General features: G+C 42.9%; 1 protein-coding gene across 1 annotated transcript; it reads left to right on the forward strand.

The window, feature by feature from the left end:
* Nucleotides 1-16,796: 16,796 nt before the first annotated feature.
* Nucleotides 16,797-21,597, forward strand: tent5aa (terminal nucleotidyltransferase 5Aa). The gene is made up of 2 exons (XM_052064789.1): nucleotides 16,797-17,869; nucleotides 18,207-21,597. Exons 1-2 carry the CDS (start codon nucleotides 17,450-17,452, stop codon nucleotides 18,984-18,986), a joined length of 1,200 nt encoding a protein of 399 aa, XP_051920749.1. The 5' UTR covers nucleotides 16,797-17,449; the 3' UTR covers nucleotides 18,987-21,597.
* The last annotated feature ends 639 nt before the right edge of the window (nucleotides 21,598-22,236 follow it).

Consider the following 22,236-nt stretch of genomic DNA (forward strand, 5'->3'; position numbering starts at 1 on the left):
CCTTAATTGTTTCCTTACCTTGATCCTCTTTGGCGTACAATCTCTCCATCTAACTAAAAAAATGGTAGCCTCCTGACACGCTGGCTTGCCTGCATGAGCCGCAAACAATTTGTACATCTCGGCCTCTAATTGACTGCGATGACCCCGATCCGAACTCCAACGTGTGGTAATTGACCGGTTTAGCTGAGCGTAATTACAGCTAAAATATCACATCACAAGTCAGGGAGAGAGTGCTTGTGAGGGAAATATGAATTACTCATTAGTGTCTAATTAGCTGAAGTATTTTTTTTTTCATCATGCCACTCTAGCAGGTTGTTAGGAATCAAACCGACATGCAGTGGAATGATGAATACCAATGGCAGATGTAGAAGAAAATTGTTTGAGAAATGATAAACTGCCCAGTCCCCATCAATTCTGCATAACTTTTATTTATGGTTTATTTTTGAAAGGAAAATTATAATAAAGGTGTATTTCAACCCATGGAAATCCTATCACACTCCACCCTGGAAATTCTTATTTATAGGCTGGAATAATGAAGGTGTCCAGCTGTCAAAGGTAACTCGCCTTTTATTGTTGAGGGTGTGCCGATCTATTAAATGTGGTTGATTTGAGGACAGTGCATGCAATTTGTCAGTCGGGAAATGGGGGAGGACAGACTGTGGCCATATTTCCAGCCAGCCAGATGGAAAAGTTGTGAGGTTGTCCTCTAAACTGTTAGCATGAAGTCCTGCATTATTTATGGACAAGAGGGTATGTTCCATACATTCAAATGCAATAACTTCTGACCTGCCGAATACTGTAGTGGCAAGCACATGCCCAAATGAGTGAACTCAAAATTCCCATTCATCCTGTCTGACTCTATGGATGTATAAACTTTAAATTATATTTATGCTTTAGTGACACAATTCAGAATGCAGAGGAAATGAATACATGGAAAATTCAGTTTAACTCGATAAAGTCATGCGTCTGCTGCCAGAATTTTACAGAAGCTACGGGGCTGAACTTGGGCCACTTGCCTGGGCCCCCCGCACCCCCGCCCCCCCCAAAAAATCCATTACATCTGGAAGATTGCAAAAGAACCGTGTGCCAGAAGGCAGTTATAATACTCCTCCAGTACTTATGTGTTCTTCTTTTGTATCTTTGATACTGTATATATCCAGTATATTTTTGACTTTATTTCATTTCATTGTTAGCATGAATTAGGTGTTCATTTAAAGTGTCAGTAGTAACAGTTTTTATTCGAATGACATACAGGTAGTTGCCTTTCAAAAGTTTTTGCTGCAGTGGGAGGGCTTTGCCTTTTTTTTTTTTTTACTTCTACTCCATGTGTACTGTGGACATTTAAAATGTGAAAACTTAATTTTTCTTCATACAACCCCGCAACTGAAATGTTTGATTTTGAGCATCAGTAGCATTGACATGCACTCAAAGTTTAGTCGTATATGATGCTACAGATAATAATAATAATACCAATACCGATACTCATACTTTGTGTATTATTTTTTTGTCAAGAAAAGTCTCCCAATGTATGACAACATCTATCGTGTACTTCTACTCCGTGCAGTATCATTTTAGTTTTAAGTGATTAGAACTGAATATTGCTTTTCAACAAGCAAGTCATTTGCTTTGAAGGTGGTTCTAAAATAAACAGGGACCCTTACATGAGAAGAAATGTGACACCTGTGAAGAAAGGGCACTTTTTCCGCTGGATAGTGCATGAAAGAAGCTCCCTCGGCTGATGAGTCTTAGATTTAGAGCCTGAAATACATTAAATGGAAACAATCTATTGTCTTGTATTCTTTTTTAAATTTTAATTTTCAGATAGAAATGAAAGCCAAAGGTATACTCGACTGATATTAACAATAAATATATGGATTTTTATTTTTCTACCTTGGCAGTTGCAAATGATTGCAGTAAATAAGATGCATAAATATAGGGCAGGGGTCACCAACCTTTATTTGAAGTTGAGAGTTACTTTGCTCAAATTGCCTTTAAGAATATTACTCTACCATTAATAATGAATGAAATTAAGTCATGAGAAGACACTAATCAAGAAAATTATTTCTCACAACAATTTTACTGGTTACATTAATCGTCATAAGGTCCGACTTTCACCTTCAGTGGTGGGCTGAGTGAAGTTGTGCCGGTTTAAACATATGTTGACAACTTGCCATGATTATTTACAGCAAATGTAACATGACAAAAGTTAATCGGCGATGAGGAGTGGTTGAGTGTGACGAGCCCGGAAATAGACCGGCTGTTCGGGGAAAATCATATTTTCCCGATGGCCAGCAAGCCCCTTGCACATTTGCATAAAAAATCAGGGCGAAGCGCTTGAACTAGTCTTAATAGGCTTCCTGATGTGTTTTTCAGCACATTAATTTAGCCTGTGAAGGCTAAATCTAAAGAGGTTTAAAGTGAAGAAAAGTTATTTTCATCAGTTTGTTTTTATTCTCGAGTAAGGAATCATATTTGCTTTGGCCAATCTGTCCTTATAACCGAAATTCCTTATGTGGGAAACGACTATGGCACAAGTCCTCTATTAACGTGCAATATTGACAAAATACATGTGTAAAACCACAAGCAATAAAACACAAAAATATATTGTCTAAAAACCGGTTTATAAAACAAAAACTGCAGAATACAGTACATGTTTATGTACAAAATACAGTATCAAGACTAGTAACAAAATGCAAAAACATGGTCCAAATAATGTTTATAAAATAACATACAGTACAGTACTTAACTACAGAAATACTGCATTGTATTTTAATGTTGATTTTTCTCCATCTTGGGACAAAATAATTATATTTTGAGTTGTTGTGTTGGCTTCGTTCTTTGCTGTATGAAAATGTTTGCCTGAATTTTGTACTGGATCTGGTCAGAAACAACAGCTTTACCTGTTTGTTCATTAAATCTATCCACCTATCCATCCATTTTCTAATCAGATTATCCTCACGAGGGCCGCGGGCTTGCTGCAACTGATGCCAGCTGCTGTCTTCGGGCAGTAGGTGGGATACACCTTGAACTGGTTGCTGTGCATTAAACCTGCAAAAGAAAAAAAAAAGAATAAAAATAATTAGATAGATAAATAAATAAATGGTGTTGTTGTGGTCCACTCACCTAACTCATGTTCAGTGACAGTGAAGATGTGGGTGTAATATAAGATAAGATAAGATATCCTTTATTCGTCCCACACTGGCGAAATTTACAGCCTCCAGCAGCAAGAATGTATGTAGAAAGAAGAAAGAGAAAAAAACAACAAACATCTTTCAATTAAATGCAATATGAACACAAAATGGATAAATCACAGTACTATTTACAATTTTCCTTCACATCATTTAATTATTATTATTATTATGATTGTTATTTTTTATTCATCAGCCTGACAGCAGTCGGTAGGAACGAGCGTCGGTATCTCTCCTTCTTGCAGCGCGGGTGTAACAGTCTCTGGCTGAAGGAGCTACCAAGTGCTGTCAGGGCGGACTGGAGGGGGTGGGAGGGACTGGCCATCATAGCTTTTAGCTTAGTTAGCATCCTTCTGTTGCCCGCCTCCTCCAGAGTGTCAAGGGAGCAACCCAGGACAGAACTGGCCTTCCTGACCTGTCGCTCCAGTCTCTTTCTATCCCGGGCTGAGATGCTGCCTGACCAGCAGACAATGCCATAATGGATGGCCGAGGCCACCACCGAGTTATAGAACGTCTTAAGGAGTGACCCCTGAACCCCAAAAAGACCTGTTTCCTGAGTAGGAAGAGTCATGTTTGACAAGTCAAGTGTGAATGTTTGTTTGTCTCTATATCTGCCCTGTGATTGACTGCCGACCAGTTTAATGTGTAGCCTGCCCGTTCCTCAAAGTCAGACGGGATAAGCTCCAGCAACCCCCGCAACTTTGTTCAGGATAAGCGATGTTAAAAACGTGTATGTGTGTGTGTGTGTGTGTGTGTGTATCTATCTATCGAGAGTGAGAGATATAAAAGTTTCCAGGTAGCTGAATTCAGTGAGTAAGCATGCACAGCAGATTCCAAACTGAAGTCGCATATTTAAAGCATATCTGTAAAATTTAGTAGTCCCTAAAGTGCCTCGCCAGAATGTAACTTCACTGCCAACGGATCCGCAGGTTGGGACTGGGGTATACAAAGGCCCTTTAATAAGACAGATTAAGTGAGATGGTCCTCCCTATCTCCCTTGTGAAACAAGATCTACTTCGTAACCTTTCGCTTTAATCTGCAAGAAGAACATGGAACCAAACACATCACACACTGTCCCTCTGGGATCAAACACAACTGAAATAATGAATCCGCTTTGTTGGACTGATTACTGCTGCTTCTCCTCTCCAGAGACCCTCACACAGCCCCATTTGACATTTTCTTGACAGGAGCGATCCTGCAGATATATTTTTAACGGTTATGTCCGAAGCATTTTGATTGAAAAGCAGGAAGGAAATGACATTATTGTCAATCATGAGTCTGGTACACAAGCTCAGCCAAAAGTGTTGTCTGCAGCACACGGAAAACTAAGGCCAAGCTAACTGTCCTCTGGAATTCCACTTATCTCCATGAAGGGAGATTGAAAAGGCACTGGAGGCGACATAAATATATTAAAATAAATGAGTGGATGTTTGTTTTCTAGTCCTGCAGTCAGTCATATTATATCATTACTTTGTCACCTTTAGTAGGGCCCTGGACACTACACAGCCATTTCTCTGTGTGTGTTTTAATCAGATATAACATGCAGTTAGATATGATTCACTTAGGGTCAAATCATGCACCACCAACTGATCTGAGTAAAAATTTGACTTGGCTGATTGCTGAGCACTGACTCATGATCGCAAACTCATCAAGTTGCTCCTCTGTCATGCTCAATGTAAAATAAGAGGATGGGTGGTTTTTGTAGTTGTGGTTATGGCTTGGTCCGAAAATTATAAAAATGATAGAGTACAACGACACTAAATTATTTCGGGACAATATTTCTTTTAGAAAGGAAGAGTGTTGTGCAGCTTTTTCATGAGACATTGCTGAGAAAGGGTCTCTGTGACCAAAAGGAGCTTACCGGTACATAAGACTGAAAGACCACAGCCAAGGTGAACATTGCATTGTCTTCTGATAGGAAAAGGGAAGAAAAGACTTTGTGGTGGAACCAAAAACTACAGGAAATCATAGTCAAGAGGTTAGCAAGTGCTCATCAAGAGCCTTGCTTTCTTTTTTTTTTTTTTGTCACGCGTGGACCTGATTGGGAATGTTTTTAGCATTTTTGGCCATGACATTCATCAAAAAAGAAGAATTTGTGCTTGGTGGCTGCGCCTTCTCGGCAGCACGTGTGTACCAGCACCGATTTTGATTGAGGGGATGTCGGCTGTTGCTGGACAGCCCTGGGGCGCTTGTGTTTTTTGATCCTGAAATGGGCAACATTTTTCACAGCCCTGCTTTGTTCAGCAGAAATGTCGGTGCTGTTGGACAGTCTGCGGCTGGATGGATGGATGACTTGTGGAGCCGACGATGAAAAGAAAGGAGCATCAACGCAGAGCGCCGATGCGTGTCACGTCCCGTGTTTGCCAGCAGGGGGCAGGCTTTTCCTGCCTACCGCCGACACACCTGTCACCCATTAAGGACTGATTGCACAGGCTTTATCTTTGTGCTCGGGCAGTTGACTTACTGTCGGAGTATTCCACGCCGTGCCAATTCTCTCGATTACTGCCTTAATCTATTCATTGCTGTGTAGCCTTGTGGCAGTGATTGCACGTCGTTAAATCTACTCTTATTAATTCCTATTGTTGCCAACTACAGTGCACTCCGCTTAATAGAACACCATTGGGCCGAAGTGCTTCTGTTCTACTAAGCGGGGTTTCTATTAACCGGAGACACTTTATTAGGTACACCTTCAGACACGTCGACGACCAAGTTATGCACGCAGAAAACCCCCTGCTGACGAGTTAGAAGAGATATTTCGACTGTGGACGTCCATATCTTTAATCAAACAACAAAACAACAAAACAACAACTTTAATCAACTTCAGTCAAACATCTCAAATCACGAGAAAAAATTCGTTACTTTTGTCTGGAAACAGGAGTCCGTAATTTTGCGGTTGACTTCCCTCTCAATGCGCTGGATAAGAGGGAGATAAGAGAGTCCTGGAAACCGCGGGCGTACCTTCTGAGAATCCGGCAATGCATCGTATCGTCTGAGTATGTCCTTCTTATCCGCAGGTGATAGCCCTCGTCTCTTGAATGAAGTTGAAGCCATTGTGACGTGCGTGTGCCTATGTGTGGAGTGAGCGTGCAACCTGTTACTGTATACGGCTAGAACTACCGCGTTTTCTCGCGATAGTGGTACAGTATCGCGATAGCTCCACTTCTCGCGATAGCTACACTTCGAAAACCACTAGTTTACAATGTTCATTGCTTACGGCCTGTTCTATTAAGCGGAGATCTGTTCTACTAAGCGGAGTATATTTATAGGAAATTGCATTAGGCAAATCGGTTCCAGAGCCTTTTGCTCTATTAAGCGGATTACTCTATTAACCGGTGTTCTATTAAGCGGAGTGCACTGTATATTCCTTGCCGTTTTCTCGCAAGCGTTTTCTGTTACTTCCTTTTATTCCTGGTCCTGATTTTGACCAGCGTTTTCTGTTTGTTGCTCCCGGACGGGTATTTTGTGTTTTGTATTAAAACTCATTTGTTCTCGGACCATCTTTTCCTTGTCTGCTATTTCGGGGATCCACCTCATTATCTTGTTGTGCACGAAGCGATCATTTTATCGCTTCGGGCACAACGTGACATGCGTATGTGGAACTGGGAGTCGCGGCTTAGAATTGAAGCAGATTTACATGGGACAGAAGAAGAGAGCCAATCTCTCTTTTTCGTTAATGGATGCTACAGCTTCTTGTTGCTTTTAAACTTAGCTTGTAGCAAACGTGTGCACATTTTCAGCATGACGTCTTTGATCCACTGGTGAAAGAACACTTTGATTCGCTCCTCTTTCATCTACAACTGCTTCAAACAACAAAGTGTATGCAGAAAAAGTGGTTGAGATTGCACGACCGTCTGCGTCTTATGTGCTGTGTTGTATTATTTTGTCATTTTATGATAACTGTTCTTTTGATGGTGGCGCAGCTTCTCCCTCTCCTGTGAAATTTAATCTGTGCTGTATGTTGCACATGGAGCACATTTGACAATAGTTTACTTGAACTTGAACTTGAAGATGTGACATAGCTTCAGGCCTGGAGTTGTGGAGTCCTGATATTGCAGATTACTTGGGGATTGGGATAATAGTGGAGTGTTTGAAGCAGGAGGGGGCTTCATACATTGCTCCTAGGATCTGTTGAAGATCTGCGTGACGACTGGAGCAAGCCGATCAGCACCGACTTTCAGGGAGGAGATAGCCGTTGCATCCGGCCTCGAGGCCTTTTTCATCTTTTGTTGCTTGAAGAGCCGTCTCGTGTCCTTTGTGAATCGCCAAGGTGGAGGAGGGAAGCAGGGGTCTCTTTGAGGTTGTTGGTCGTAGGGGTCAGTGGGGCTGGGTTGTGAAAGTATCTTTTTCAAATCTGCAGTTGAACATATTCAAGTTGTCAGCCAGTCTCTGTTCTCAACTTCGGCGGAGTGGTCTCGAGTTTGTGATTGGTTGCAGCTCTTTCCACAGTGACGCAGTCAACTTGTTTTTTTCATTTATTTTTAAAGCTTTTCTCTTTTCTGCATAGCATTTAAGATTAAGATTAAGATATCCTTTATTTGTCCCGCAATGGGGAATTTATAATCAGACTTCAGAAAGGAAAACGCTGGGTGGGGAGAGGGGGAAAAAAACACGCTCGAACTATCCTCTTCTGAGGATAATTTAAGTCCAGGATAAAAAAAAGACCCTAGCACATGACAGTTACAACAAGTCACAAGACATAACGTGTAATAAGGGGGAGGATGAATGGAGGAGTGTGGGGGGGGGGAGAGGGGTGACCGCTGCACGGATTCACACGAGCGCTCTGCATGTCGAACCACGTCACAGGGGAAAAAGAATCGGAGCGATGATGACGGTGATAACAAGGATGTGTATGCGCATGTGGTTGTCCAGTTGTGTATGTGTATGCGTGTACAGGTCATAGCTGCTTCGTCGAGGTCTGCTCATCATGAAGACAGTCCCGGCTTATCAGTCCATGGCCGAGAAGGAGGGGGGAGATGGTGGGGGGGCTTAGATTCCATGCATACTTCCATCTAGGGTAAAGGGAGGGATAGCATTGTTTGTTTTAGAGGGACGGCCGCCAACAATTTCAGACTGCCTTGAGTCCGTGGTCTGTATCTCTTCACTGGCGCCGATCAGCCCGAATCCGAAAACTCTTTCCGCAGCGCGGATTCCAACTTCTCCATGTTGTTGTCGATCGCGCAAAGTCGCTCCAAAACCGCAACAATATTGCGGTTGAGCTCATCCCCCGCTTGAGTCCGAGTGTTGGACATTCGCGCCAAACCACCCAGAATGACCGGCAGCCTCTTCACTTCCAATAAAGCCGCTCCCGTCGGTCGAATTTTGCGATAGAACAGAAAGCTGCCAACACCAAACAGCAGCATACCTGTCATCAAAAGGCCAATAATGTAGATGTCTTCTACATCCTCCACGGACAGTATTGCCAGGCACACCAGTCTCCACTTTCTCCATGGATCCAGGGCGTATCCGGCAGCAAATGTCCCCCCACTGCCTGGTCTTTCCGTCGAAAAAATTTTGTCAATTGCATCGAGAGACCAGCCAACTAATTCCATGGTTAGTTCTTCGGATGAAAATACGGTAGGAGGCTAGGAAAAAGTAGACAAAGACAGCACAAAGACTAAGTGGCGAGCAGGGAGAGGGTGCGGGGTGGGGGCAGGAGCTGTGCAAAAAGTGTCCGCCTTCGTCGAGAGCCAAGCAGAAATACCTGTAATGTTAATGTTAATCTTCTCTTTCAGCTGGTTTGAAGGACACTCCAGTCAGTGCGGTCCAAACAGTCCTTTTCGTGCCAGCTTTGCTTCTTGGTCGATTTCTTCACTGTGTTCACTTCAGGTTTTGCACATTTACGTTTGTGCCTGTATGTTGGAATTAAGTGGACCAAACAGTAATTAGAAAAATCTAAAGCTCCGCAGAGCGGTATCAGTCTTCCAACGTTATATATCAGTGATCCAGAATGTTGCCTTCCCTGGTAAGATAATTAGTTTATTATATTTTTTTTAATAGTCACGAGGTTCATAGTTAGGTTTTGTTCTGTTCAAGTCACCTGGGCTTCTGAGGGATGAATCTCTCTTAAATTAGTTTACTTGTTCAGCCAATGTTTTGTAGCTTGTGAACACTAGCAGTTCAGCACACCATGGGCCCTATTTTTATTCCCAGCGCAAGTCTTGTGCAAAACACAGTCTAACTCTGGCATTTTCTTTCTTGTTATTTTTGCTAGACTTTGCACAAGTAGAATTAGGTGTAATGGGGTGCTTGCACCTTTGTGCGTCATTGTGGGATGGACTTCCCCCCCAATCGTAGCGGCATCATTTGCATTCAAGTCAGGGTGGCCGCAGTGCAGTACACTCAAGTACGCCGTGCTTGACATGACGGAAATAGAAAGAGCCCCGAGACCGCCTCGAGGGACCCCACATGTGAGGGCCATTCGATGTGATTCAAAACTTCAAATGATCACAAACTCACTCTTTTCCTCTAAGTATTGCCAAAACCATTTTAGGACTGTACCATTTTATACCACCCAAGTTTCCAACCTGTTCAAGAGTATTTTATGATCAATTAGATCAATTGCTGCAATGAGATCCAGTAAGACTAGCACTGTTGCTTTTAAAAAAAGTCAGGTGGTATTGAGGCAAGACACCTAGTTGATGGTTTCAACCGCTGAACCAAATCTATTCTAGTGGTTTGATCCACTGTATCAAATTCTGTCAGTGGAATTTAATTATTCCTGAATGGCTTTAAGTGCTGCATCATTTTGTCATTTTGCTGGTTTGTGATGACCTTTGATCTGATGGATTGTATTTTTTGACGAAAGTAGCATGTGAATTCATTGCGTTTATCTGTTGAGAGGTGTTCTGATGGTTTCAGAAATGAACGTGGAGTTGAATTTTTCCCCACTTATGCTCTGCTTTCCTTCACGTTGATTTCAAAGTCATTACAATCTTAGAACACCTCCAAGGTGTTTTAGGTCGACATCAAATGGTCTTAGTTTTAATGAGAACAACATCATCCAAGGACAATTGAGATTTCCCATGTGCAATTATCCAGAAGTTCATCAACAGTCTGCATTCACAGATTCACAACCATAATTGTCATAGACATGTTGCTTGTGTTCTTATTTATTTATCTTTTTTAATAGACACAATGGTTGTCTGATTTTTAATAATAAATAATAATACATCACATTTGTAAGCACCATTCACAACACTCAAGGACACTGTACAGCCAAGACCAATAGTAAATCACAGATAAAATAATAAATGAAGAAAGAAAGATAGAGAAGTATTTTGAAGTTGATTCTAAGTTTGACAGGAAGCCAGTGGAGCTGTCGGAGGATGGGGGTGATATGATGGAAGGAGGGGGTTCTCGTGATGATCCGGGCTGCTGAATTCTGAACAAGTTGAAGTTTATGGAGGAATTTTTGATGGACACCGAAGAGGAGTGAGTTGCAGTAGTCAATACGGGAAGTGACGAGACTGTGAACAAGGATAGCGGTGGTGTGCGGAGTGAGTGAGGGACGGAGGCGGTTTATATTGCGAAGGTGGAAATGAGCGGACCGGGTAATGTTATTGATGTGGGAGTGAAAGGATAGTGAACTGTCAAGGATGACACCCAGACTCTTCACCTGGGGGGAAGGAGATATAGTGGCATTATCGATTGTGAGGGAGAAACTGTCGGCTTTGTTTAGAGTGGATTTGGTATTTTAGGGATTATTTGTAGTTCAAAGAACCCACAGAACTGAGATCTGACTGTCCAAGACATGCAGCTGCAAGTTTGAAGAATTGACCATAAAGTCTTACCATCGAACTGCGGCCTCGGGTTTCCTGATGCCAAGTGCATACACCCTTATGTTGGAACATAACATAACATTTGTTTCTTAGAGACAGTCCGTGATAAGCACAGAAGTACAATAAAAGCGCACAGCTCATGTTCTGATCGGGCAGGCCATTCGTCCCAATCATGCTCTTCTTGGGCTCGCTGTAGTTGTCCACGTGAACATTGAAGTTCCCCAGCAGAAGCGCTCTGCGGGCCCCCACAAGGACTCCAAAAAGGATGGGTACTCTGAACTGCTGTTTTTTGCTTCAGCATAAACAACAGTCACGACCCGTGCCCCCACCCAAACACAGAGGGTGACTCATTTCTTATCTAGTAGGGTAAACTACAACGTACAGGTGCCAATCTGGGGGTCTATCGGCTTTATGCTTGGCTCTGAATGAAAGGTCCGTAACCTAAACCTGGAACCTTCCAAGCCTTTGTATGATCGCAAGGACTCACCATTGTAGTTTTCCTCATCTGTCATCAGAATCATTTTTAAAAAGCACTCCTGGTGCTTGATAGGGATCCATAATATCCAACCTGGAGCGCCCTGGTAGTCCAGTGGTCAGCACATCGACTTCACAGTGCAGAGGTACCGGGTTCAATTCCAGCTCCAGCCTCCCTGTGTGGAGTTTGCATGTTCTCCCCGGGCCTGCGTGGGTTTTCTCCGGGTACTCCGGTTTCCTCCCACATTCCCAAAACATGCATGGCAGGCTAATTGAACACTCTAAATTGTCCCTCGGTGTGAGTGTGGGCGTACATGGTTGTTCGTCTCTGTGTGCCCTGCGATTGGGTGGCAACCGATTCAGGGTGTCCCCCGCCTACTGCCCGAAGACAGCCGGGATAGGCTCCAGCACCCCCTGCGACCCTTGTGAGGATAAAGCGGTTTGGAAGATGAATGAATATCCAACCTGTCCATCTTGCATATGTATGTCATTATGTCCCTTTCAGTGAGATGTGAATTCACATGGATGGCATGCTGACTGATATAACGCTAATTTTATCACTGTACTGCATTGTAAATCCTTCGCCTAGCACTGCTACTATCCTGCCAGCATGGCTGTGTAAACAATTGCACTGGGGGATCAATTACGTGACATCCAGAGCTCTAATCGTATTGAATCGTGGGATCGTTTTTTTTACAACTTAAACAAAGTTTAAAAAAACTTTTTTGCAAAAAGTTGCAAAAAAAAAACAAACACCAACAACAATAAACTTGAACTTAAATCTTATTTAGTTGTTCTTGCTATCACGTTGAACAGTGTGGAATCAATTGAAACGTATTTAAAACTTTGAAAACATTCATTCATCCATTTTCAACACCGCTCATCCTGAACAGGATCGTTGGGGGTGCTTGAGCCGATACCACCTGACAACGGACGGACTACACCCTGAACTGGTCACCAGTCAGTTGCAGGGCAAGAATTAACCATCCATCCATTTTCAACACGGCTTATCCTGATGAGGTTTGCAGGAGTTGCTGATGCCCATCCCAGCTGACTTCAGGCGGAAAGCAGACTACACCCTGAACTGGTCAAAAATCAGTCTCAGGGCACATATAGAGGCAAAGAACCATTCACACCCAAATCTACACAATCACTGCATGGGAATTGATCCCATGCTGCCTGCCCACAAGTCAGGAGAGTGTACCACTACACCACCAGCGACTTTATGAAGGTAAAATTGTAAGGAAAATTGTAAATAGTACAGTACTGCGATTTATCCATTTTGTGTTCATATTGCATTTAATTGAAAGATGTTTGTTGTTTTTTTTCTCTTTCTTTTTTTCTCTTCTTCTTTTTACATACATTCTTGCTGCTGGAGGCTGTAAATTTCCCCAGTGTGGGACGAATAAAGGATATCTTAAAAAAAAAAAAAATATATATATATATATATATATATATATATATATATATATATATATATATATATATATATATATATATATATATATGTGTGTGTATATATATATATATATATATCCTCATCTCACCCCTCGGGTGGTGTCCGTCCCTCATTCAGCTCGGGTCCTCTACCAGAGGCCAGGAAGCTTGAGGGTTCTGCGCAGTATCCTTGCTGTTCCCAGCACTGCACATTTCTGGAACGAGATGTCCGATGTTGTTCCCGGGATCTGTTGCAACCACTCATCTAGTTTGGGGGTCACTGCCCCGAGTGCTCCGACCACCACAGGCACGACTGTCACCTTTACCTTCCAGGCTCTCTCCAGCTCCTCTCTGAGCCCTTGGTATTTCTCGAGTTTCTCATGTTCCTTCTTCCTGATGTTTCCATCACTTGGGACCGCTACATCCACTACAACGGCTTTCCTCTGCCCTTTATCTATGATCACGATATCTGGTTGGTTCGCCATTACCATCTTGTCAGTCTGGATCTGGAAGTCCCACAGGATCTTCGCTCTGTCATTCTCCACCACCTTCGGAGGTGTTTCCCATTTTGACCTTGGGGTTTCCAGTCCATACTCCGCACAGATGTTTCGGTAGACTATGCCAGCCACCTGGTTATGCCGTTCCATGTAGGCTTTCCCTGCCAGCATCTTACACCCTGCAGTTATGTGTTGGATCGTCTCAGGTGCCTCTTTGCACAACCTACACCTTGGGTCTTGTCTGGTGTGGTATATCTGGGCCTCGATGGCTCTGGTGCTCAAGGCCTGCTCCTGAGCAGCCAGGATGAGTGCCTCTGTGCTGTCCTTCAGGCCAGCCCTCTCTAGCCACTGATAGGACTTCTTGAGATCAGCCACTTCAGTTATGGTCCGGTGGTACATCCCGTGTAGGGGCTTGTCCTCCCATGATGGTCCCTCTTCCAGCGCCTCATCTTCTGTTCCCCATTGTCTGAGACATTCTCTGAGTACGTCATCCGTTGGAGCCTTCTCCTTGATGTATTCATGGAGCTTGGATGTTTCATATATATATATATATATATATATATATATATATATATATATATATATATATATATATATATATATATATATACACACACACACACTGTATATCTGACTCTAGGGGAGTCAAGTGTTTCCACGCACCACTGTACAATTTCTACTGCATCATATACAAGGAATGAAAACATTTCAAATGTGTACAGCAACTATAATCACAGTGGTGGAGTACACCCTGGACTGGTTGCCAGTCAATCTCCTATACAACATTAAGCATATTGATAAGTTTCTTATAGCATCGTCAGAGATCATTGCTTTATATGACACAATGTGTGTGTAAACTGTGGATTTGGCCACAGCCCGCCCATGACAAGGAAAGACATTAACACATCCCCAAGGGGAACATTGGATATCCTGTTCATACTTCCTCCCATTTCAATGAGTGACATAATTCCATGCAAATATTTCAATGGGCTCCAACATGGGATGCATTGTATTTATCAAAATGTGTTTTATGCGTATTACATATGATGATGTATCTGTTTTTGATTACTTACAATTTACCGTTCAGTGGGCTTCTGCTTCATGAAATCGAGGGAAGGTCCAATTCGGAGTGAGCATCTGTCACACATGCGAAAGACATTGACTAAGTTGCGCTCTATCCATTGTAGCTGATTAATAGTTCCATGCACATTTCCAGTTAGGAAATACAATTTCAAAGTTGTGTGATTTCTGTCTGAAGGAAAGTAAGAGAAGAAAACAGAAGTTTGTCATTTTGGAAATAATAGGCACCGGCGTACTTTTGCACGTCAGAAAAGTGGATAGCCACTGCTGTCCTGAATTGGCTTTGGGGTTGATTCATTTGTTTATTTAGGAAGAAATGGGAAAAAAAAGAATACTTGTTGTTGTATGCCTGAGGATGATTTTGTTCTTTATTTCCTCCTAAATAAATAAATGAATCCATCCATAATGTGGAAGCTTTAAAGAGTTGTACAGAGACGATCCCAAGACTGCCTGGTTGGAGTCAGTCCCTCACTGATCATGATAGCAATGTTTGGAATTACCTACAGTACTCAATATTAACTCAACCCGTTGAGATGTAAATGACAATCTGTGTTTGGTCTTCCTTTGAAACGATTTATCTCATGTAATGTCTTTCAGATCATTTCCACTCTTTTCTCAATGGCTCTGCCTTCTTCAAATGATAAGCAAACATTGGTTTCTTAGTTGTGCCATCTGAGAAAGCTTTGTATTTCCCCACCCGGTCATGTGATGTCACAGTTAAATGTCCTATTGGTGGTCATGGGTCAGCACGAGAGGCTGGCATTTTGTTTTTCATAGAATCCCACGGGATTCCCATGAGATGTGATTCAAATGTATCTTTAGTCATGCGATTGGGATGACATAGGATAAAATAATTCACAGGATTGGATGGGAGCGATATTAAAAATAAATAAATAAACTCTCCAACAGTCTATGAGGAGAAGAGGGGTGGCTAACGGTTCAATTAGTAAAATGCAACTTGTATTTTTTCTCCCTTTTAAAAAAAAACTTCCTGACCTCCAAATATGAGCGATGCCGAAGTGAGAGTAATTCTGAATAGGAGCAGCACAGGACAGATTTTTTTTCTTTACGATGGTCCGGGACTGGGCTACACTGGATTTTCTTTCTGTGGGAAAGTTGAATGGGACAAGAGTGAAAATCCACTCCCGGGTCACTTGTAGTCAGCACTGCTGTGAGTCATGGGCCTAAATGCAGGCATGTCCGGCTCCGGCCCTGGAGGGCCGCTGTCTTGCCCGTTTTCCATCTCTCCCAGCTGCAACACACCTGATTCAAATGATCAACTCATCAACCAGCTCTGCAGCAGCATTAGAACATTCCTGATGATTTGAATCAGGTGCGTTGCTCCTGGGAAAGCTGAAAAGCAGGCAGGACAGCGGCCCTTGAGGACCGAGTTGGGACACCCCTGCTTTAATGTATCCAAACCGTCAACCATTCCATTTTTTATCTTTTATGAATAATACCCAAGAAATGGTCAGAGCAGACCTAGGATTGAACATGATACTTTATTTCAGTGTTAACAAAGAACATACAGGAGAGTAACGCAGCAGCTTCTGTATGGTCCTGAAGTTAAGTAAATGGGATAATCAGGCTTTAGAGATCTGAGTGGCGGTTAGTGACGCAGAGTTTCATGCTGCCAAATAGAGCTGCCCAGTCCTCCTGACAGAGCTGGTTCATGACCTGTACACTGACACTATCTATCTATCTATCTATCTATCTATCTATCTATCTATCTATCTATCTATCTATCTATCTATCTATCTATCTATCTATCTATCTATCTATCTATCTATCTATCTATCTATCTATCTATCTATCTATCTATCTATCTATCTATCTATCTATCTATCTATCTATCTATCTATCTATCTATCTATCTATCTATCTGGATTCAGTTCTTTCACGGTCACTTTTGGGACTCATATACAGAACAGTTTTGTGTTAAGTCACAAAACAGCCTATAGGAGGCGATATGGCAACATTTGGTGTGTTCAGTGTTTCGTTCAACCCTCTGTGATGTGCAGCTATTTATTTTCTGTTCATTTCCTCCCACCCACACACATTTGGCCACATTATGGTTAAATACAATTTAAGCAACAACTAAGTATTCTCAGGGGGGGTGAAGTGGAATGATCATTTTGTACTGAAAGGCATACATCGTTAGATCTGAATTCTGATTTTTAAGGAGGCAACTGCCTTCTAATGTCTGTCAGTGTTTGTGATGTTCCGCAGAATTTGCTTTGGAGGGTGGGGGGGGGGGGGTCATTCTGGCTCTTCCACAGGGATTCAGCATGTGAAGTGGGCAGGTATTAGTTAACCTCCCCACCAGTGGAATAATGTATGGCATTTAATAGACTCGTGGAAAGCAAGCTGGACCTGGTACGCGCACGTGTTGCTTTTAAGAGCAATATTTCTTGGAAGCGGGAGAAAAGATTAAAAATGTGTTAAGACGCCCAAAAGTTTCTTCTTGCGACGGGTTGATTGTCAGAGGGAGGACTGTGCCAAAGTGTGAATCGAGCAGCAGTTTTTTTTCATGCAAATTCATCAAATCATAGGCGTGCCTTTGAGCGATGGAGCCGGAAAAGCAGCCACCTCCTGGATCATGCAGCACCTTCAAAGACTGTGATGTGCACGTCTCGGACACATTCATAGCAGCATTTGAGTGAACGTTTGTGAAGCACAAAGTTATTACAGGCTTCACTTTCCACGCGTTTGTCGTCTTGACTGGCTGCACTTCCTCTTCAGTGCAAGCATCAAGTCTGCAGCTGTGCCTTTGGGATTTTGAAACTCACTTGCTGCGTCGAGTCGCCACTCTTTTTGTGGTCTCGCCATCAAGTTGAACTTCTTTTATTCTTCTTCTTATTTTTGACATGTTGAGATTCGATTTACATCCCGTTGAAGTTACTCCACGAAACTGAATCCGTGCGTTAACACGCATTCGCTCCAATTTTGACACTTGTTCTTGACTTGAATAACTCGGGACTTTTCCAGCATCAGCATGTCAGAGAGCGACAGTAGCTCGACCGGCAGCCGTCTTTCTGAAACTGAAAGCGTCAGTGTGCTGAGCTGGGAGCAAGTGCAGCGTTTGGACGCCATACTGACGGAGACCATCCCGATCCACGGACGGGGCAACTTCCCCACGCTGGAGATGCAGCCGCGGCAGATTGTCAAAGTGGTACGCAGCAGGATGGAGGAGAAACAAATCCACGTCCGCGACGTCCGGTTAAACGGCTCCGCAGCCAGCCACATACTGCACGAAGATAGCGGACTGGGTTTCAAGGATCTCGATCTCATATTTTGCGCAGATATGAAAGGAGAAAGGGACTTCCAGATTGTGAAGGACATTGTTCTGGACTGTCTCCTGGACTTTTTACCCGACTGTGTGAATAAAGAGAGGATTACCCCTTTAACGTTAAAGGTAGGTGGACACAAACGATCCTTTTTAGAACACATTTAATTGCATTTGTGACCATTTGGGTTAACGGTCATTGTGCTCACACTTAATGTGCAATTAGATTAGCCCGGCAATAGTAAAGGAAGCCCAAAAGAATCCATTTTGAAACCAATTTGGAAGGGAAACTGAACTCATTCAGCTACAGAAGATCTCATATCGCAGCACACTCTTTGGTTGTAATTATCGGGTTCAGAGCAGGAGCTTTAATGACAACCGTTCACTTATCTTTGAAAACATGTTTACAATATTCCGGACGCCGTTTGTGATCATATCTTTCTCATGAATGTTTCTCCTCTTGCAGGAAGCCTACGTGCAGAAGATGGTGAAGGTGTGTAACGACTCGGACCGCTGGAGCCTCATTTCCCTTTCCAACAATCGGGGCAAGAATGTGGAGCTGAAGTTCGTGGACTCTCTTCGGCGACAGTTTGAGTTCAGCGTGGACTCTTTCCAGATCAAGCTGGACTCCCTGCTGCTCTTCTATGAGTGCTCCCAGAACGCTATGACCGCAACTTTCCACCCTACCATTATGGGCGAGAGCGTGTACGGCGACTTCGGCGCGGCCCTGGATCACCTACGTCACAAGATCATCTGCACCCGCAACCCGGAGGAGATCCGGGGCGGCGGCCTGCTGAAGTACTGTCACCTGCTGGTGAGGGGCTTCCAGGCCGCGTCCGAGTCTGAGATGAAGTCCCTGCAGCGTTACATGTGCTCCCGCTTCTTCATCGACTTCCCAGACATCGGCGAGCAGCGGCGCAAGCTGGAGTCCTACCTTCAAAACCACTTTGTGGGCCTAGAGGACCGCAAGTACGACTACCTGATGACGCTCCACGGCGTGGTGAACGAGAGCACGGTGTGCCTCATGGGACATGAGAGGCGACAAACCTTAGGGCTCATCGCCATGCTGGCAGTGCGTGTTCTGGCTGAGCAGAACGTCATTCCCAACGTGGCCAATGTCACCTGTTACTACCAACCTGCGCCTTACGTGGCAGACGGTAACTTCAGTAACTACTACATAGCACAGGTACAGCCGGTGTTTGCCTGCCAGCAGCCCACCTACTCCACCTGGCTGCCCTGTAACTGAGCCAGCCCCGAGTGTAGAAGGACGAGGTGGAGGTTGCTGTGTTTGAACAGAAGCACGGTTGCCACCATGGAAAAGGGAGTCCTTTTTAAAAAAAAACAAAAAAATGTTTTGCATCAAAGCTTGTGTTTTTGTTCATACGTTGAGTATGAATGATAGATAACAAACCAGTCGACTTTCAAGCCAATGTGAATAGCTCACGTTTCTTGAAATACCACCCCCCGTCTTTTTCGTCTATTAAAAGTGAGACTTTTGCAGACCTGTCACTCAATCAAGAAGTGAACAGCAGATTCTGCATCGGTGCACATTGACATGACAGCGACTCTAGCCCAGGTCATCGGGGTGAACAAAACCCCACTCGCCAACCCCACCCCTGTCCCACCACTTCTCAGATGGGGGGGGGGGGGGGGGTATCTCCAGGGCACTCTAATAGAGTATGCGATATTGTGCTTGATATCAGCTAGCGTGGGGAAGCTGCTATTTGGATGACTTTGGTTATTCCACCAGCATCTCTTTTTCATTTGGGTATAAATGTGGTTGTTACAGACCAAAGATATTTGTTTCTTTCTTACATTAAAACCCTGTTTTTTTGTTTTCCCCAAAGGGAGTTAAGAAAAAGCTCTGTCTATATGTATATGTGAACGTTTGTGTTAAAAGTGCCTATCGCCTTTCAGTGGGCAGAAAAAAGAAAGAGCGGGCCACATATTGTGTGAATTGACTTTTTTTCGTGTGGCACACGAGAACAGTGCCAGGAAGGTTTGCGGATGTGTGATACAGACGGTGCATAGAGTGCTATTTGCAAGTCAAGAGCATGACTTGTATTTTGCATGAAAGTAACAGCAAAATGTTGCGCAGAGATTATATTTCCAGTATTAGAATTAAGTATATTCCTAAACCGCATTGTCATTTATTATGCATCTCATTTGTATTGTCACTCATGGGAGCAGTTGACAAGAGCCGTGTTATCATCAGAAAACCTTCACTAAAATGTCATCTGTGTGTTTTGTGGGAAAAGGGAGGATCTTTTATCACCTGGGAAAAAGTACAATTGTAGTCAGAGTTCACACACGTCAGAGGTCAATAGCCACTTTGATAGCATATGCTAATATGCACATAAGCCATCCTATATGTTTAGGGTGTGCACTAATTCCTTTCCTATATGATATTATTGTTGGAATCCAGAGAAAGTGGACAAGTCATCAGCATGTATAATGCATTTAGTTCCGTCTTGGCTCACGCTTCAGGGTCCCCCCCCCAAAAAAAAGACATGCTGCCGGTAGCGTTTTGTGTCGTTCTTAACTAAAACAAACCAACGGCAATGACGACAGACTCCTTTGCGGTGCTAAAAAGACACGGAAAGAGAGCAGAGAGCAGAGTGAGACAGAGCGACCGCTTGAAGAATATTTGCCGTGACATCTCAGATGATGAGACACTATTTGCTGTAGCACCCTGACAGGGAATTCCTCAGCTGCTGCTCAAGCACTCCAGCTGGGTTTGCCTCTGCAGATGCTCTCTTGAGGGCTCCCAAAAAATGTGCTGCCAAATACTTTGGCGATCCACTGTGGTAGCATGTACATTGATTAAAGCCATTCGTTTGAGTATAGAAAATGGGTGTGTAGCAATAGATTGTGTTTCGTTTTAGATGGCAGCAAAAAAGGCAGATGGGGGAAAAAAAATGATGGAGTAGGAGCTGGAGCAGGAAGGAACCAGTCGGGAGAGATAGGTGCAGCTGGTGATGGGGTTTATCTCTATAGGGCTACTATGCTTCATTGTGCAAACTGGATCATAATTGAATTACATGTTGCTCCTTCTTGTATTTTGTTTTTGTGTGTGTGTGTGGAGAGAACAAAAATATCGCGCAACTTTTACTTTCAGATTTTCTGTTTTTAAAGAAAAAAAAAACTCATAGAAACAGAGGAAATCCCGACAGATTCACCAGATGTTTGAGTTGAAAAGTGTTACACTTGTGGTGCTACGGCTTTTTTTAATGTTGTGACTGCTTCATTCTTCTGCATTAGAAAACAACTTTGTACATATATGAATACAAGCTCCAACATTGCCATATCACTTCTGTTGCAGCCTGCAGCCTTTTCCTCCTGTTATATATGTATAAGTCAGACAAGCCAAACTGCCAAAGTTATTTGTCATTCTGCCGGATGCCATTTTACATTTAGTTCTTTTCGTCAGTGATTGTCTTTGATGGTAAAACTTTGGATTATGCAGGCATTGTATTGCCTTTTTTTTACTCATGTTGCCAGCTGACTATCTTGCTAGCTCCAGTCTGCCTGTCCAGTCGTGATTGTGCCTATGAGGTAAAGATTGTGGATTACGGCAATGTCCTGTATGCATTGGCTAAAACATCTTCATCGTGACGCAGTCTTTTGCAGAACACACATGGGAAACGAAATTAAAGATCCTTGTCTTGTATGTGTTTGAGTTAAAAAATAAATAAATAAAAATACATGTATGTATACATAAAGAGATGTATCAGAGACTGCATATGTTGCAGCACTTTTAAATCTGTGATTGGATTTATGTGGATATATTTTATGTTTTGTGGCCGACGGGTCCAAATTCAACAATGTTTTCATCAATAAAATTTATGCAGATCAGACTGATGCCGCGTGTCCAGACTTTGCCCCTTGAAATCCCTAAACTTTAAACAATGGTTGTTTTCACTGAACAAAGTCAAAGGTATCAACCTCAATTTCCAAAATAACACAGAAATGAAGGTTGCATGTCATTAATCTTATTGCAATTGCATTCAAAGCACGTCTCCATGGAGATGAATTACCTGAAGTCTTGAAGTATCTCAAAAGGGTCCTTGTAAGCAGCCACCACAATCCATCTTGTGCAACTGCACTCACTGGCTGACCCTATTGCATAGATGTGGAATTTCTTTAGGAATTCACCAAACAAATCTATGGGATATTATACCATCAATCTTAAAGAGCTGGACAGGCCCGTACAAAAGAGGCATTATTCTTTTGCATCTCCATTAGAGTCCAAATGTACGTCTAGACCGTCATGCAGATGTATCATCAAATATCATCTGTCAATTCTTTGGATCGTTTCAATAATCTATTTGTTCCCGTCATTCTATGCTGAATTGATGTTGAATATGTGTCCACTGTCAGGTTATACATTTTGTTTTTATTACTTGAATCAGAATGTCAGAATCGTCAACAAATCGTTCAAATGGCTGTCTTAGATTACATTAGATTTTCCATTCGTATGCACTTTCGGCTAGGTT

This window comes from Hippocampus zosterae, chromosome 5 (assembly GCF_025434085.1).
Source record: "Hippocampus zosterae strain Florida chromosome 5, ASM2543408v3, whole genome shotgun sequence".
Lineage (NCBI taxonomy): Eukaryota > Metazoa > Chordata > Actinopteri > Syngnathiformes > Syngnathidae > Hippocampus > Hippocampus zosterae.